This window comes from Amia ocellicauda, chromosome 9 (assembly GCF_036373705.1).
Source record: "Amia ocellicauda isolate fAmiCal2 chromosome 9, fAmiCal2.hap1, whole genome shotgun sequence".
Lineage (NCBI taxonomy): Eukaryota > Metazoa > Chordata > Actinopteri > Amiiformes > Amiidae > Amia > Amia ocellicauda.
The window spans coordinates 3,368,927-3,384,889 of record NC_089858.1 but is presented as its reverse complement, the minus strand read 5'-3'; the positions used below and the strand labels follow the sequence as shown (position 1 = coordinate 3,384,889).

At 50.2% G+C, this 15,963-nt stretch overlaps 2 protein-coding genes across 4 annotated transcripts; both read right to left on the bottom strand.

The window, feature by feature from the left end:
• Positions 1-437: 437 nt before the first annotated feature.
• LOC136758393 (outer dense fiber protein 2) lies at positions 438-10,186 on the bottom strand. Of its 3 annotated transcripts, none has more exons than XM_066712688.1 (20): positions 10,103-10,186; positions 8,578-8,697; positions 8,212-8,340; positions 7,857-8,024; positions 7,289-7,476; positions 6,856-6,897; positions 6,098-6,227; positions 5,786-5,917; positions 5,426-5,500; positions 5,270-5,341; positions 4,974-5,090; positions 4,669-4,854; positions 4,260-4,369; positions 3,791-3,926; positions 3,247-3,357; positions 2,880-3,143; positions 2,557-2,657; positions 2,153-2,315; positions 1,785-1,910; positions 438-1,685 (listed from the first exon to the last, which is right to left on the bottom strand). In XM_066712688.1, the coding sequence occupies exons 1-20, from the start codon at positions 10,103-10,105 to the stop codon at positions 1,512-1,514; spliced, it is 2,547 nt and encodes an 848-aa protein (XP_066568785.1). In that variant the 5' UTR covers positions 10,106-10,186; the 3' UTR covers positions 438-1,511. The 3 variants fall into 3 exon arrangements, with proteins under 3 accessions (XP_066568785.1, XP_066568786.1, XP_066568787.1); XM_066712689.1 differs by having other exon boundaries at positions 7,878-8,024; XM_066712690.1 differs by lacking the exon at positions 6,856-6,897.
• An 831-nt stretch (positions 10,187-11,017) lies between these two features.
• Positions 11,018-15,594, bottom strand: ptgesl (prostaglandin E synthase 2-like). Its single transcript, XM_066712678.1, has 7 exons — positions 15,279-15,594; positions 14,723-14,917; positions 14,486-14,541; positions 13,851-14,003; positions 13,376-13,576; positions 13,124-13,241; positions 11,018-12,898 (listed from the first exon to the last, which is right to left on the bottom strand). Exons 1-7 carry the CDS (start codon positions 15,570-15,572, stop codon positions 12,770-12,772), a joined length of 1,146 nt encoding a protein of 381 aa, XP_066568775.1. The 5' UTR covers positions 15,573-15,594; the 3' UTR covers positions 11,018-12,769.
• Between the last annotated feature and the right edge of the window lie 369 nt (positions 15,595-15,963).

The window sequence follows — 15,963 nt, the reverse complement described above, 5'->3', positions numbered from 1 at the left end:
ATTTGTCAACGTCAGCCCCCCCTTAGTGTCACAAACCAATACATTTAAACTATTCAAATTCCCCATGTTTTGGGTATCATACTTGTCATCCTATGCATTAATATTGATAATATACATAAGGAAGGGTAAATTCAGGTATGTAATATATAATTATTAATATATACACTATTTGCATACCCAATTTATAAAAAATAAATGTGAATAGGAACTATTTGTCAATCGTACACTATCATTGTTGTAGTGTGCCATTTCTGTAAGGTAAAGGCCCACAGGTCCAAGCAGACACTGATTTCTTATATATGTACATTTAATTTTACTTTAAATCTACCACTTAATTTCCCCTCGTCCAAAAGATCCAGTTTTAAATTTAAAAACAAAAACACAATATTGCTCATGACTCACTACATGTATGCAAATGCAGGAACACAAGAGGCAGCTTTTAAAAATGAGATTTTATTAAACCTCAAGCATTTTTTTTGTAATATATATAAATCATAAATTTCTGTACAATATGTATATAAATATAAAACAGTCCATGTTATAAATCCAAAGAACACAGATGCACTGAAAAGGAAAAGCTATTGTATTGTAATTATAGCGACAGACAGACACATTAATAAAGTTTTAAATATTCTGCATTCAGAAATGGTAAAAACAAGATCGTTGGTATTAATTTCTTAACAAATATCTGCCCTTTTCACCTGTCATTATAGCCATTACAGACACACACAAGGGGAGATTCTGCAATATTATGTAGCATATAGATCAGGAATCAGTGCAGAATCATTGAATAGCACCATCAAAATATACTATGAATTGACAAGCAAACGCAGGATGGACTGGGAATATGAATCAGTTTAATGTGGACTTTGGTTAATTGAAGGGTGTCTTTCATGATATAAGACTGTTATCCAAATGCACACCTACCTATCTGCCCCCCCATCACCAATGCAGGCTTCAGGTCATAGTTTTAAACTGCATAGGACAGCTTTGATGCCCTTGTGCATGTTCAAATGTTGGGTGTGTGTATATTTGTGAAACTTCATAGCAAAGCAGATTTCTCGAATGATCAGGCACTGGCTGCTCAAAACCCTGGACTGGGTCATGTCTGAGGCTTGTCAATTACTGGCTCAGGAAAGTCATCACCTGGTCTATTCACCAAACACACCGCTAATCTCCTCCAGGTGAAGGTCTGTGGGGAGGATATTACTGAAGCGATGTCTCATCTCTCGTGAGAAACTCTGTAGAAATAGCACCTGAGGAACTCCATATTGGTTTGGCATGAGTGCTCCTTACGATTGTAAACAATTACGCCTCTCCTTACTTTGCTCTTGACAAAAGCCTCCTACTGTAACCTGTGCTGCCTGTCATCAATTTCCTGACAAAGATAAATAAGTGTGAAGATCTACTGAAGAACTGTTGGACAGAGCTGGGGGAAAGGGAGGCCGGCGTCAGACCCCAGACTGGAGTGGAAGACCGAGGGGACGTGGAGAGGCCTGAGGGGGGCTCGGTCAGAGCGGGGATGGGGCGCGCAGGGTGGAGCTGGTCAGAGCGGATTCCCCGAACACGTTGGCATAGGAGGCCTTGAGGAACTGGACATAGTTCTGCAGGCTGCGGTTGGTGCTGTCCGACTGCTCCAGGCGATCACGCATGTCTTGCAGCCGGCTCTGGAAGCGCCTGTCCGCCTGGCAGGAACACGGACACGTCAACACACCCGATATGGCACTACACACCAACTGGTCTTAAAAAGGTTAGGTTCGAAGGCGAGACCCGACGGCCCTTACGTCATCTTTGGTGCGGCGGAGCTGGTTGAGCTCGGTTCTGGTACGGCTCAGCTGGGTCTCCAGGTCCAGAACCTTGGCCTGGGTGGAGCGCTCCTTGGAGACGGCTCTCTCCCGGGTCTGGTCCACCTGGGCCCAATGGAAACACACGGTTCAGACAAAGGGGTTGATGGACACCTCTGCCCTCGGTTGTTAAGCCATGCAGGTCTACTAAATCCTGGGCCCTGGCGCCTGCTCAGGGCCCCAGCACACTCGAGGCAGGGGGCCCCGAGTATGCTGGGGCCCTGAGTAGAAGCCGGGGATGCATGAGACTCAGAGCAAGGTGAGTGAGGCGCTCCAGCAGCCCCCGAGGGGATCCAGTCGGGACGCACCTGGCGCCGAGCATCCTCCAGAGCACTCTCCAGCTGCCGAGCCAGGGCGCTGCACTCCCGGCTCTTCTCCTCCAGGCGCAGCTGGTTGCCGTGGATGCTCTCCTCCCGCTTGGCGATCACCTGCACCAGGTCCCTGTTCTGGGCGTTGACTTCCTCCAGCTTCCTGTGGGGTGGGAGAGGGGCAGGAGAGGTCTCAGTGGGGGGTGCATGGGGCTGGATGTGGCTTTATCAGACTGAAAAGATCAACAAATCTATTAAAATATACTGATTTTAGTGGGGCTGAAGTTGGGATGTTTGGCAGAATGGAAAATAAGGTTCTAGGTCTTAAAGGCAAGCAAGGAATCACAGTACATTTGGGCAGGAGCCGCCTGTCAATCTAGGCCTGTGTGTCAGTGACCTCTGACCTCTCCAGACTGTCCACTCGCTGCTGCAGCTGCTTGTTCTCCTCCAGCAGGGTCAGGTTCTTCTCTCGCACGCTCTCCACATGGCTTCCCTGCTGCTCCACCTGCCGAGGGAGACGCACACACCTGTTGAGCATGTTGGGCTCATGGGAAGACATTTCTGTGCCCCAATCTCTTTCCCTCTCCACCTCAGACCTCCCGTCCCCCAGACTCTTCTATGGGGGTGTAGGAACTCTTCTTTGGGGATTGTGGGGATCTTTCTCTGTCTCTCTAGGGCCCTGCTCTCTCTGCAGGCGGTGTACAGCGTGCAGCCAGAGGGGCGTCACCTTGATGCGCAGCTCGGTGAGGGCGGCAGCCTGCTCGGCGCTCCTCCGCTCGTAACTCTGGCTCTGTTCCTGCGCCTCCTGCAGCTGCAGTTCGGTGCGCTTCAGCATCTCAGGCAGGGGCTCCAGCTCTGCCACGCGGCCCAGCAGCTGCCTCCGGGCCAGGTCGATCTCGCGCTGCAGCTCCTCGCGCACTGCCTGGCCCTCCCGCTCCGCCAGCTCCAGCTTCAGGCAGTACTCGTCCGCCTCCATGCGCGTCTTCTGTGTCTGGGGGGGGGGGAGAGGGAGGGAAACCCAACTGTGTTTATGATCCCTGGAGAGAAACCGAGACAACACACACAGCCCTGCCCCACCCAATGTCAGGACTCACCTGTGTCTTGTAGCTCTCCACCAGGCTCTCGTACTGCTTGACCGAGGCTTTGAGCTGCTGGATCTCGGACTGGGCCAGGGTCAGCTTCTCATCCACTGTGGACAGGCCAGCCTGCACCACAAAAGCCAGGGGCGTGTTACTCGTGGAAATCACCGGCTGTGTGAGCAGCACGGCACCGCAGACTCACACTGCGGGTCCATTAGGGATCTTGACCAGTAAAAGGGTTTCCTACACAATAAGTATCAATACTCTCTGCATTCTTCAGCACTGGCTGTGTTTACGTGCTGGGATTTGAAGTCACACCAGTAACAGTAGCAGGGGAGACGCACTAATTCAAGTTGGTTATGGCTTGTTAGTTTTAAATAGTTCTGCTTTAGTTTTGAATCCAAATGAAGAACAAACCTACAACAACAAAAAGTTCAAGGCAGGAATTTCTAAGCTAATCGAGTACTGATCAAAACACTGCACTGCTATACCACCTCATGTGAAGTTACGACACTGTCTCTAACGTCATGACACACAGACACGCAGGCGAGACTCGGACCTTGAGCCGCTGGTTCTCCAGGCGGCCGGTGGTGCTGTCCGAGGTGAGCCGGTGCAGTCTGTCCAGCAGCCCCTCCCTCTCCGCCCGCGCCTTGTCCTCCGCACTGTGCAGCTGCTCGGTCAGGTCCGTCACACGACTGCGCACAATACACACACACGGTTACACGCAGTTACACCCCCCACCGCAGCACACCTTGCACAAGCCCTTATCTTAATGTACGGCCTCCCTAAACCTAGCGCTGGAATGGTCAACAACAACAACAACAACAACAATAACAACAACCAGTAGAACAGGACAATGCGACTGTCAAAACTGGATTTTGTCTGGATCATTTTACTGCACCTTTGTGATGCTTTAAAATGCTTCTCGTGTAAACTGTAATTCTCCCTGGATAAGGGGGTTTGCTAATAAAGAAACTAAGCATATCAGGCGATGTGAGTTTGGGGGTGTCCTGCAGTTCCGCTCTCACTTATTGAGGACGCTGATCTCGACCTCCAGGTGGCTCTTGTCCTTCACCGCCTGGCTTTGGTGGCTGCGCCAGGTCTCGGCAGCCGCCAGCGCATCGGCCAGCTGGGTCTCCTACAGGAGCAGAGGACAGGGGTCAAGGGTCAGCACGGCGCAGGGAAGACTGTTGCACTCGCCCGCGCTCAGAGACGCGCACACAGCCGGCCGGGAAAGCACGTGGTTGGATATGAGAGAGGTCAGATACCACCACTGGGGGCCCATTCTGCTTATGTGATTTGAAGAGTCTTAGCAACAGATCCTGGAACACTTAAGACTCAATTGCCCCTGAACACACACGGACAGATTGCACATGGACATTAGCTCTGTGGTGTTATCGAAAAGGTACCCCCTGTTCCCGGGGAGCCCCCACACACCTTCTCCATTAGCTGGGCGCTGAGCTGGCCAGCCGTGTCCTCACTGCGCTCCGCCCGCTGTTTCTGCGCCCGGGTTGCCCTCTTCAGCGCCTCCTTGTCCAGGTCGGCGCGCTGCTTTAGCTCCTTCAGCTGCTCCAGGAGGTGGTCCATCTCACCCTGCTGCTGCGACACCGTGCGCTCCAAGTTCTGAGAGGGACAGGGGACACAAACGCGGGGTCACACTGAGACACGGCAGACGGGGCTCATTAATTCAGAGGCTTCTTGGCCAGAAGATGGGACATCCATGACACGGCGGGGCAGCTCACCCGGATCTGGACGCTCAGACGGTTGTTCTCGGACTCCTTGCTGCGCAGCTGGCCCTGCAGGTGGGCCCGGGTGGACTCCAGCGCCTTGGACAGCTCCCCAGTGCTCCTCGCGTTGTCCTGCAGGGGAGACAGTATGGGTTAATGCCGCTCGGCCAAGAGGGAAGCGGCTGCACTTTTCACCAGGCCGCATTCGTAAAACATCTGATTTCACGAGCTCTTGAAGTGGGACGGATATTTCTGGCTCTTATATCTGATGTATGTTCTGAAGTGTGGTATAGTTCTGCACCAGCAGTTACCTTCTCCGTCTCCAGCTGCATCTGGAGCTGGTTGGCCTCTCTCTCTCTGTCCTGCAGCTTCAGCAGAAGACGCTGAGAGAAAAAGAAAGGAGTGCATCACTCAAGAGCGCTGTGACACGGTGAGCGCAGGGAGAGGGAGGAGGGGAGAGCACGCACCGCGTTGTCCGCCTCGGCGTCCATCAGCCTCTTCAGAAGCACCTCCTTCTGCTCCGCCAGCCTCATCGCATCCGTCTGGTCAGAGGGGACAGGACAAGCAGCAGAGCAGAGAGCAGGTCAGATAAAAGCCTATAAAGCCTTGGATAAATATCTCAGAACACATTCGTTAACGTTTAGCTCATGGCAAAAGCTGTAAACAAGACCTATACATCACAAAGATACAGTGTAACTAACATTATGTAAGATGACGCAAGCCACGATAGAACAATACAGAAGGCTGTCAATGCCGAGCTACATATAGTGAAACAGTAACCCCTCTCTCTCACAACACCTGTGGCCCTGAGCCCCAGAGCCGCATACCTCATGGCTGTGCTGTTCCCTCAGGAGGTGGCGCAGGGTGCGGTTGGTGCCCTCGAATGTCTCCAACTTCTGCATCAGCAGCTCCTTCTGCCTGGCCAGCAGGGAGGCATCTGATCCGGACATCCGTTTCTCCTGGGGGGCAACAAGCACGATGACCCCCGTAGAATCTGGCCAAAACCCTGCCAGGAACCATAGACCCGCGTACAACAACACAGGCCGAACCCTCAACCCTGCGTTACGGGTACATCTACCCAAGACTGGACTTTAAATGGCCTTTAAAGCCATAACTAGCAACGCTAACCCGAGACTCACCGTCTTCATCCTACCGACCATCTCCCGCAGCGCAGACACCTGCTTGGCCGCCGCCGCCCCGTCCATCTCCGCCTCCACCAGCTTCTTCAGCAGAGCGTCCTTTTCCAGCAGGAGGTTCTGTTTTTCCAGCCTGCCAACGCACAGCCGACCCCCCGCCATTACAACCACGGGCTCCTTCAGGCACCCCCACCACGCCATCAGACCCTGCCATATCAGACCCTGCCAGGCCGGGTTTGGCTACAACCAGCTTTGCTAGTGGTTCGAGTCCCATTGCCTGTTTTTCTCTCCTTCATTCCCCCCAAAGTCTTCCTGGAGTCTCAGGACGGTGCTGCACCGAGCACCTCACCAAATTCAGGTCATTACATTAGCTAAGGGAAAAGCTTCTGAACCTTCTGAATCTTTGGGATATTGCAAACGGCTGGACAGTAAGATATAAAGTGTGGTATTCCACTAATGCTAAAGCATTATTTATAATTATGATTTATAATTTTTTTGTTTCAGCATTGTGCGGGTCTGTGTGCGCGCAATGGCACTGTAACGATGCCAGGGTTAGTGAGGCTCAGCATAGATGTAGTGCCTGCTGAAGAGTCCCGATTCTTATAGGACGTGAAGTCCCCCATGAACGAGTAAAGCTCTGGTCTAAAACACTGCACCAGACCGCAGCTGTGCATCGTTCCCCTGCTGCCTTTATGTTTGCCCCTAGCTTCCTGCTGGAAAAGATGGAAAACATGCTGGTCTATTAAATGGAGATCTCTCACCGGCTGCCGCCCAGGCCCCTCACACGCAGAGCAAGGTCCGAGCTAAAGCAGAGAACAAACAGACGCTCAGCAGATGAAGGAGGGAAACGATCATTCACGGCCTACAGCGCGTAATCCCGAGATACCGACGGCAGCAATCGGTGCGTTTGAGGCTCTTTAAAAACCCGAATCACATTGACTGTATCCTTAACAAGCAACTGCAATGCCTAATGTTACAATCTGATTATAAATCAAGCCAGACATCTTGCAAGATTTAAAAAAGGAGTAGTGCTGTGTGCAGGACTGTGTAGCAGCTACATTTAAACGTCAATTTCCCCGATTCTAGCAATTATCAAATTCTTTTGCTGGGGGGACATTTTATTAGCCCCGACCGGGCGAGGGGAACGGTGCCGAGTCCCTGTGCATTGCTGCCGGGGGGGTTAGAGGCAAATACCTGCTGTAGTCGGTCTCCTCCCTCATCTTCTCGATGCTGTGTCTGAGGCGGCTGTTCTCGCGCTCTGTCACCACCAGCTCCTTGGTGACCTCGGCCAGCTCCTCTTCCTGCTCTTCAATGACCCGGTGGGAGACACTGAGCTGCTCCTCCTTCCGCTCCAGAAGCTGCTCCTTCTTCCTCAGCTCCGCCTATCAATCACAGAGAGCGAGTGTGCATCAGTCACAGAGAAAAATAGAACAACAAATGACTAGAAAGAAAGGTGTGCTGGCTCCTCTGTGGTCCGTGCCAAAGCTTTGTTTGGACCAGGGCGGTCGGGCTTTAAAACGGGGCAGGACAGGGTTCATTGTAAATGTCGTGCAACAGCTCCCTCTTGTGGCTCAGCAGACCCCATGAGCTCAGAGTTCCCACCCAGATCCACACACTGGGTCTTTTCTCAAGCAGACAACAGCTCGGGAACCCACAACCCCCCTAGCTACAGGTCCCGAGCCCTCATCCCCACCGCCCTACCAGCATCCTACAGTGGAATCACAACCCCGCTCTGGGGAGGCCACCACGGCGGGACGCTGACCTCGCCCTTGAGACTGCCGACCTCGGTCATCAGGCTGTCAATCTTCCTCTCGTACTGGTTGATGCGGCCGTGCAGGGTCTCCTCCTCGTCGGTGGAGAGGTCGGCCAATTGCAACGCCGACGGGTCGGGCTCGGCCGCCGGGGTGATCTCCAGGCGATGCGTCGGCCCCTGAGACACCGAGACACGGAGTGCCTCCAGTCAGACACAGAGCCGAGACGCTGATGTTTCACCACCACACAGCCCCCCCCCCGGCTGGACTTCTGAATTACTACTCGAGGTCCGTCTACTGCGTTAAACATCGAGCACAAAAGGGAACCAAACATTTGCCTGGAGAAAAGAATAAGAGCAGTGTCACCTCCCACTTGTAGAGGGAGTCCCGCAGCGAGGCCTTGCCCGGGGGAATCCAGGGCACCCGTGTCTTCACTCGGGCCGTGGCGCGCAGGTTCCCCACGTCGCTCTTCTTCTTGGCCTCCTGGATCTTCATCTGAGGAAGATGAAGCACAGCACACAAAGCCACACTGTCACACAGGCCCCGAAGGCTGAAGAACGTATTCAATAAATAACAGGTAGCTTCAGGTAGAGCCATTGAGCACCCTTAGTTATCTAATAGGCCGGATCATCATTTGGACAGAAATCAATTGGAAACCTTATTTGGGGAAACTTGAGCTCAAATTATGGGATTTAACATCTAATAGGACTTTCATCTTCTCCAATTACTGACCTGGGCCATCTTGGCTGGTGAGCTCTTCTGGCTCTTCTTGACATGCACGTGAACTGGCGTGCTCTCGTCCACGTGGACATGCAGCGGAGGGGAGGAGGAGCGCGTCTTCATCGCCCTGCTCTGGGAAGGGAGGGGAGGGGTGGGGTATCGGTGGTTAGAGGGTCACTGTAGCCCCCCCGGACTCTGAGGGACAGCCCCAACAGCTGTCCCCAACAGGGATCACAAACAGCAGTCAGTGTCCTTTGGTGCTTGTCATAGGAAGTCACATTGCACTTCATAATCCCTTGCAGGTCCTGACGTTAGGAGGCAAATAATTAATGTGGAACTCTTTCTATGTGCTTCTTTTAGCAGACCGTTTGTCTAGTGTGGATTGAGTAAAACAGGATCTAGGCTGTTACACTGATACATAAGGAGAATTGAAAAATAACTCAACACTTGTTCTTTAATCTGAAAGACTACTGGACCCATATCAAGAGGGGGGGTTCACTTGACTTTTGGCAAGTCTGGAACAACATACATACTGTATACTGTAATCGAGAGTAAGAAAATTACCCAGTACAGGATCTTATGATTATTGATTTTTGGAATATTGTTATTGAACTGCCACTGCTGAGGAAGAGGAAGAGGAAGAGGAAGCAATATTTTAAAGTTGGTGTTCAACTGTTGTTGTTTTTTACTTCCCTATTTTCCCCACTCTTTACTCTAGTCCTCCATGACTGACCACCTTTCTGAACTGGGATTTTTGTTGTGGTTGCTGTAAACCAAATCTCTGCAAGCGAGCGATGAAGACATGTTTAACAACACTTTAAAATCACGAGGATGGAAAGGACATGAAAGAGCCCTTGTCTGATGAGCAGCTGGTGACAGGGGCCGGTTCTTAGACTGGGGGGTTTCATTTGAAAAACAAACATTCCACTGATATCATTCCCCTAAGACTTTGCTGCACTAACGACAGATAAACACGAAACAAATTAACTATATTAAACAAATATTGCTTAGTAACAGAGTTGATCATATTACACGTCATTGCATAGAGAGCAAGGCTGAAGCCAAACGTCAAGCGAATGCATTGGTTTTCAGATCATGTTCAGGCTTTCAATATTTCACACACGAGGTTTAAATTGAAGGAGACTGGAAATGAAATGAGACTCGTAGTGCGTGCAGAACTGGCCATGATTTGCACATACAAATAGGTTAGCTGTCCAACTCGGTTAAATGCCGTGACAGCCTGTCATAGTAAATCCTGCTTCTGACTTATCTAGTGCTTTGATGCAAAATATTGGCAAGCATCGCGATTTTTTTATATGTAAAACACAAATGCAAGTAATACCCAACACTCAAGCTGGCTAACCCTTAACTAAATGAATGCAAACACAGATACCCAGACTGAGAAACGATGCCATCAAAACAATAACATGTCCATTGATTTTGCCCGACCCTGTACACACACGGAGCCATGCATCCCGCACCGCACGATACCCTCAGCGCAATAAGCTGCAACAATAAAACAAAATGCACTTCTTACCATACGAAACGCGCTTTAATATCTAAAGATCACTTGTTGCATGAACACCGTGATGCTCCTCTCTGAGCAGAAGCCCTTGCCAAGCCCTCTTCCGGCACGCTGCTTCCTTGCACGCCATTGGCCCATTCAAATTTACGTCACCACTGCGCCGGCCTCTGATTGGACGGCGCGCCTGACCCCAGGATCTGCTACTAATGTTGCCGATGGAAACGTGGAGCCGTCGCGTTGCCCTGGAAGCCAAGCCAAACTGTGTGTGACGCACTCGCACCCCCACGCCGGCAGCACTGACTACAGTGGTTAACCCTGCCTGCTGAAGCAAACTGCATCACCTCTATATCCAGTTACTAATGTAATGAGTGCCTGTTCTGGCAGCTTATCGCCAGTAAACTCGAAATGCACACTACCTATCACATATCACCTTTCGTTTGTAGATCTTCATGCTCACCATTCAAGTGCATTAGATCCCTGGATATCGTCATTATATCCTGCGTCTTGTGCAGTATTTTACTCCCTGGTAGAACTGTGTGAAGATGCTTTATAGTATTATATAATTGTGACAGTAAGCAACCTGTGCACGGTTACCTTCTAGAAGTTCCCGTATGAATCCATGTTTCTTTCTGGCTTCCAGGAGCCATCAGCCACATAAAAAAGTTCTAACAGGCCTTTTTTCCCCACACATTTAACTCCTTGGAAATCAACCCTATTTATGTTCAGTTCACATCATGATTCTCTCCCCTCACGCAATGCATCGTCTAAATCCGGCTAACAGGATGATTACAAGATTAAATGCTTAGATAATGAATTCAGTCACGTCAGAAGATGCCACTCAAATCCCCAGTTCAGTGCTGGGCGAGGAGTGAGATCCAGTGGAGATGCTATCTCCCACACACACAAAAATGGAAGAGGCCAAGCATGTGGAGATTCAACAGCTTTATTATTTCTGCACGGCCAAGTACATTTTACGATATCCTCTTTAAATCATTTGTGTTAATCTGGTGCTTCCAGTCCGTTCTCCTAAATGATTGACAGGCTTGATTTTTCATCGCTCACTTCCAGCTCCAGCAGAAATGTCCATAAAACATCCCAACGCTCGAGTCGTGATCCAAGGTGAAGATTCTCTTTTGCATAGACATCCTAATTGCAATGTTTAACAGCATCAGCCAGAATTACAACACCCCCATGACAACAGGAACTTAACAACAGATAACAAAGCATCCTGGGAGGAGGGGGGGGGGACGACAAGAAAGAAATGGTTAGAGACTTTCCCTCGAGGGGAAGTATCAGGCTGCCCTCCCAACACTCACACACACCTCACAGTGTATTAAAACAGTTGCATTTACAATGGTTACACTATTAAATGACAATCAGACGCAGACAGGTTTGAGGGATGGGAGCTTGTAGGACTTAGGACTCAGTCTTGGAGTATTAAATACACATCATGTGCAATTAAAAACATGTGAGAGAAGGACTGTAGAGCACTGATGCAAAGATAGCGGGCAGCTCACGTATAGCCAGCCATGCTTGCACAGGTATCTCACACTGCATCTACAGCAAACCTTGTGTGCGTTTATAAGGATAATCCCCCCGACTCTCCCAGCGCACCCCCCACTGTAAAGCCCTGGGCACAGCCTTAAAAATGCGAACCTAGAATCAAAGATCACCACACCGCAAAAACACAACACAATCCAGCACAGGGCCTGGCGTGACTGACCTGAGCAGAGCGATGCCAACACCCCCGGGCATCGAGGAGATACCACGTGCTCGCATCAGGCTAAACTAGAATCGTGAATTCTGATCCAAGTCACTCTAATTGCTGGACCAAAACATCCAAATCATTTAGCTGCATCACATCGTATATTGCATTTCAAAGGCTGCACCATCTCTGCAAAACTGAAGATAAGGGAGAAGGTCTACTATCTGTCATAAGCGTTCAATGTTGCACATATTTTAAAAGCTAATTTCTCTGCCTGGATTTACTTATTTAGAAGATACAGGACACCTCCTCCTCAGTAAACCATATGAGAAAACTGGACCAAGTAGTGTTTCATTAGATGCTCTTCTGACCGGTTTCTAGCTGTAAGGTCAGTGCTGCAGGGGAGGTCTCCATCTCCCTCTGCAGGAGAAAACTCAGAAATGCTCACCGTAGCTATACAGAAACGAGTAATTACATCAAGCCGTAAGTTCAGATAGAGCATTCCTAAAGTGAAATGGGAAAAAGACAAAGTAGAAAAATAAATATAAGGAAGTTCTTCATCGGAGGGTATCCTGAAACTTAGATTGGTGTATGAAACCGTTAATCAGTATCTTAGAATTTTGGAAAACCGTTTGGCTTTTGCATTTTGTTCTTTTAAAGACGCTCATCATCACAAATCATTGAACTGAAAAATAAAAATAACCAAGTGCTTTCATTTGCTGCCAGAACAAAAAACAAAAAACAAAAATGAAGACAAGAAAAACAAACCAAAATGGAAGGAATTGTCCCAGAACAGATTGAGCACACTCTCTCGTCACGTCTGGCACTGTGGTTTCTACACCAGAAGAGGAAACTGCATCCCGGCCGCCGCCATCTTGGATTCAAAACTACGCGAGGTCTCAAATGCGTGCCGGAGCCGTAATGGTGTCCCTTCCCCACCATCTCTCCTCTGCAAACCCAGCGAGGCGGCGATGTCACTTCCTCCCCTCGTGCCGCTGTGTGGCAGTCTCCATCCGCTGGTACCAGGCCTTCACTTTGGTGTTGTCCATCATGTCATCGAAGGCCTGCAGCCCCTCCATCACGCGCAGGACCCCGTAGACGGCCTGCAGGGAAGGGGACGGAGCAGTGAGGACGGGACAACAACAGGAGAGCGGGAACCAGAGAAGAACAAGTTTGTCAGATATGCGAGAAAAATATAAATCAAATGTCGCTTTTTAATGCGGAGCAGGTGCAGGTGTCAGACCGTTGGTTAGGATCACCGTTGTGAAAGCTCGCTCTTCTAGGACTGAGGGAGTGAGGCACACATGACTGGCGCAGGTCCCACCTACCAGGTCCGCTAGGTTGGGCTTGCCGCCCCCCATGAACTTCCTCTCCTTGCCAATGGCAGCCACCCAGTCGTTGACGGCCCTGTACAGATCCTGCCTGACGTCGTCCTGCAGGTTGTGCCTGGCAATGGAGGGGTTCAAAAATTAAAAGGAATTCAGCCCTTCAGCCCCCCTTGAGTCTCCCTCTCATGCAGCTCCATTTTCACCCCCCGTAAACCTCCCTTCTCCCCAACCCAGCACCCCAGACCGACCCACCTGCTCTTCAGCCTCTTCCCAATGATGAACATGGCGGCCGCTCCCACGTACTTGGCGAAGAAGCCCTCCACGGTGCCAAATTTGCCCTCGCGCACGATGTAGTCGAAGGAGGCCAGGGCCTCGCCGGGGGAGCGGTAGACGTTGGGCGAGATCAGGTGAACCAACCAGTCGTCAGCCCAGCTTCGCCACTTCATCTCCTCCCTGCGCGGGGAAGCGGCCATCAATGGTCATTCATCACAATAACGCGGGGTGAACAGACTGCTGTACTTTGTCAGGGACGGTCTTACCATCCATGGGCTGTGGCTGCCGTGTACGTTGCTCTAAGTACGTGGCATGATGGGAGTGTGAAAGGGTGAGGCAACCATGGATAGGCTAGGCCAGGTCAGTGGAAGAACTTGGTACAATTACTACTTTAATTACTTGACTGTAGCTAAGAAATAGAAATAATGATGAGCTAGAATGAGGGGAGACCTACTTTCTGGAGTCCTTCACTGGATACAGCTCCTCCACTTCCTGCTCGCTCAGCATCACCCAGTATTTGTTGCTGTACTCGACCACCTCCTTGCCCTTCTCGTTCTTGGACCTCAACGCAGGGTAATAGGACACGATCTGCTGCATTGTTTTGTCCCTGAGAGACAGACGGAGAGCGAGACGGAGAGATAAGGGAGGATCCAACAGCAAGGCAGGCCAGAGCGCCGCACCAAACTGCAAATGCAATTACCACACCAGTCTGGTCTTCTGGAACCAGCTGGACTGAACGGATCTGCTGCCGCGTCCCAACTGCGAGCTTCATCTTGAGCCCAGATGCATCGTACTAAACAGATGCTCGTTATCCGGATTCGCAGACCTTGATCAACACTACTCTACCTAAAGCAACATTGTGGAGACCAGGACTGGTGCTCATCTGCATCTACAATGAAGGTTAAGGTACAGAATACTCTTTTTTTGTTATATGACATTGTCTTTCTTGATTAAATAATAAATCCCCATTAGTATTTCATAAAACATATGATGTACTTATTGACAGCTTAATTTCCTCCCAGATGATGCGACTCCCGTGATCTGACTGGAATTGATCATCTCTTTGCTACGACCGGCCCCTAGACTTACTTGGAAATCAGGAAAGTCTTCAAGGCGCTGATTATGACAGAGGAGTCATTGAGTTGCTGGAAGACAGAGAAAGACATCACCCCAGTTGTTCTAGCACAGACTGCTCTTTAGACAGCGATCAATCAATTGTAAACAGTGTTTGTCAACGTAAGCAAATGAGTGGCTGTATTTATGAGGGCCTGCCATGTGGGTTACTCTTAGAATCACTGACAAATCACACGGCCTTCGTTTCCTCACCAGCGTCTCCCCCGCGTCCACGAGCAGGATGGGCACCTTCCTGTACTCGGAGAACTTGATCTCTTTGCGCATGACGGGGTTGACCTCCACGATGCTGTAGGGCAGCCCGTGGTAGTCCAGGAAGGCGCGGACCTTACTGCAGAACGGACAGGTCTTGTACTGGTAGAGGGTCAGCTGCAGGCCACTGCCCTCTGCCTGGGAGAGCAACGAGCTAGATTAAACATCGTCCAGGATGGATACGGTGCCACACACACACACACACTATAATGTTTAAGTGGCTTATTCTGCTTAATTGAGGATATAATGGTAATCTGCAAAACTCACTGTCTGTTTATACATGTCATCATATGCTGAATTATGAACTCATACACACGCTTCCATATATTATACTGTAATCTGATGTGTCTTCGCACAGGTGCCGGACTGTACCATGCCACTCACTACACACTGACTAACAGTACAGTGACAGTGGTGCATTAATAGGCTACTCTCACCATGCATTCATAAGACGAGTTCAAACCTGCAGAGTCAGACCGGGTCACATGTCATCAGGTACCTTTGTCGTCTCCTGTTGTGCAAAGTGCTGCTGGACGGAGAACCTGACCGTCTGGTACAACCCGAACCCGCCTCCCAGCAGGAAAGCACAGCCCAGCACCCTGCCGCCTCCTCGAAACGGGCTGCCAGACAGCAGTTTGGACCGGACCCCGCCGCCGCCGGTTCCGTAGGCTCTGCCGGTTCCATGCCAGGGGACTCGGGGCTGTAGGAGGCGGGCTGTACCCGCTGTACCGCCCCGGCTCCGCAGAACCCGCAAGCCGACCTGACCCAGCGCTCTCACACAGGCGGCTGCCATCTTGCTTTCACACAATTCTCCCAGCATGCCCCGGGTCATAAAGAGCGCCGGCACTCCAGCAGCAAATGCGCAAATAGACGAAGTCTTCTGTAATACTTTGTTAATAATATACATAATATGGTTTGTGATCATTCCGCGACGAGCGCCTTTTAAAGTATTTTAACATTTAATATAAAATAAACGTACATTTTTATACAACGTGTAATTTAAAATTATATACATATATAAGACTATGTATTTCAACTACCTATACGATGTGTTAAGCCTTTTGGGAAACTGTTTGATGTCAGTTGAATAAGTTAATCGCTGACACTGACAGGGATCTGGGTTCCCAGCTAAACGAGTTGCTTTGTAGCATCCTTGCAATAAAGTGTCCACAGAACAACATGAA

Bases quoted from the DNA above. Each gene is read 5' to 3' on its own strand.
- ptgesl (XM_066712678.1), bottom strand. From the start codon at position 15,572: ATGGCAGCCGCCTGTGTGAGAGCGCTGGGTCAGGTCGGCTTGCGGGTT. The intron at 14,004-14,485 runs GTAAGTCTAGGG...TCTGTCTCTCAG, and splicing joins AAGACTTTCCTGATTTCCAA to GGACAAAACAATGCAGCAGA. The intron at 12,899-13,123 runs GTAGGTGGGACC...CCTTCCCTGCAG, and splicing joins AGCCCAACCTAGCGGACCTG to GCCGTCTACGGGGTCCTGCG.
- LOC136758393 (XM_066712688.1), bottom strand. The intron at 6,898-7,288 runs GTATTTGCCTCT...TCTCTGCTTTAG, and splicing joins GAGGAGACCGACTACAGCAG to CTCGGACCTTGCTCTGCGTG. The intron at 3,358-3,790 runs GTCCGAGTCTCG...TTTGTGGTGCAG, and splicing joins TGGAGAACCAGCGGCTCAAG to GCTGGCCTGTCCACAGTGGA.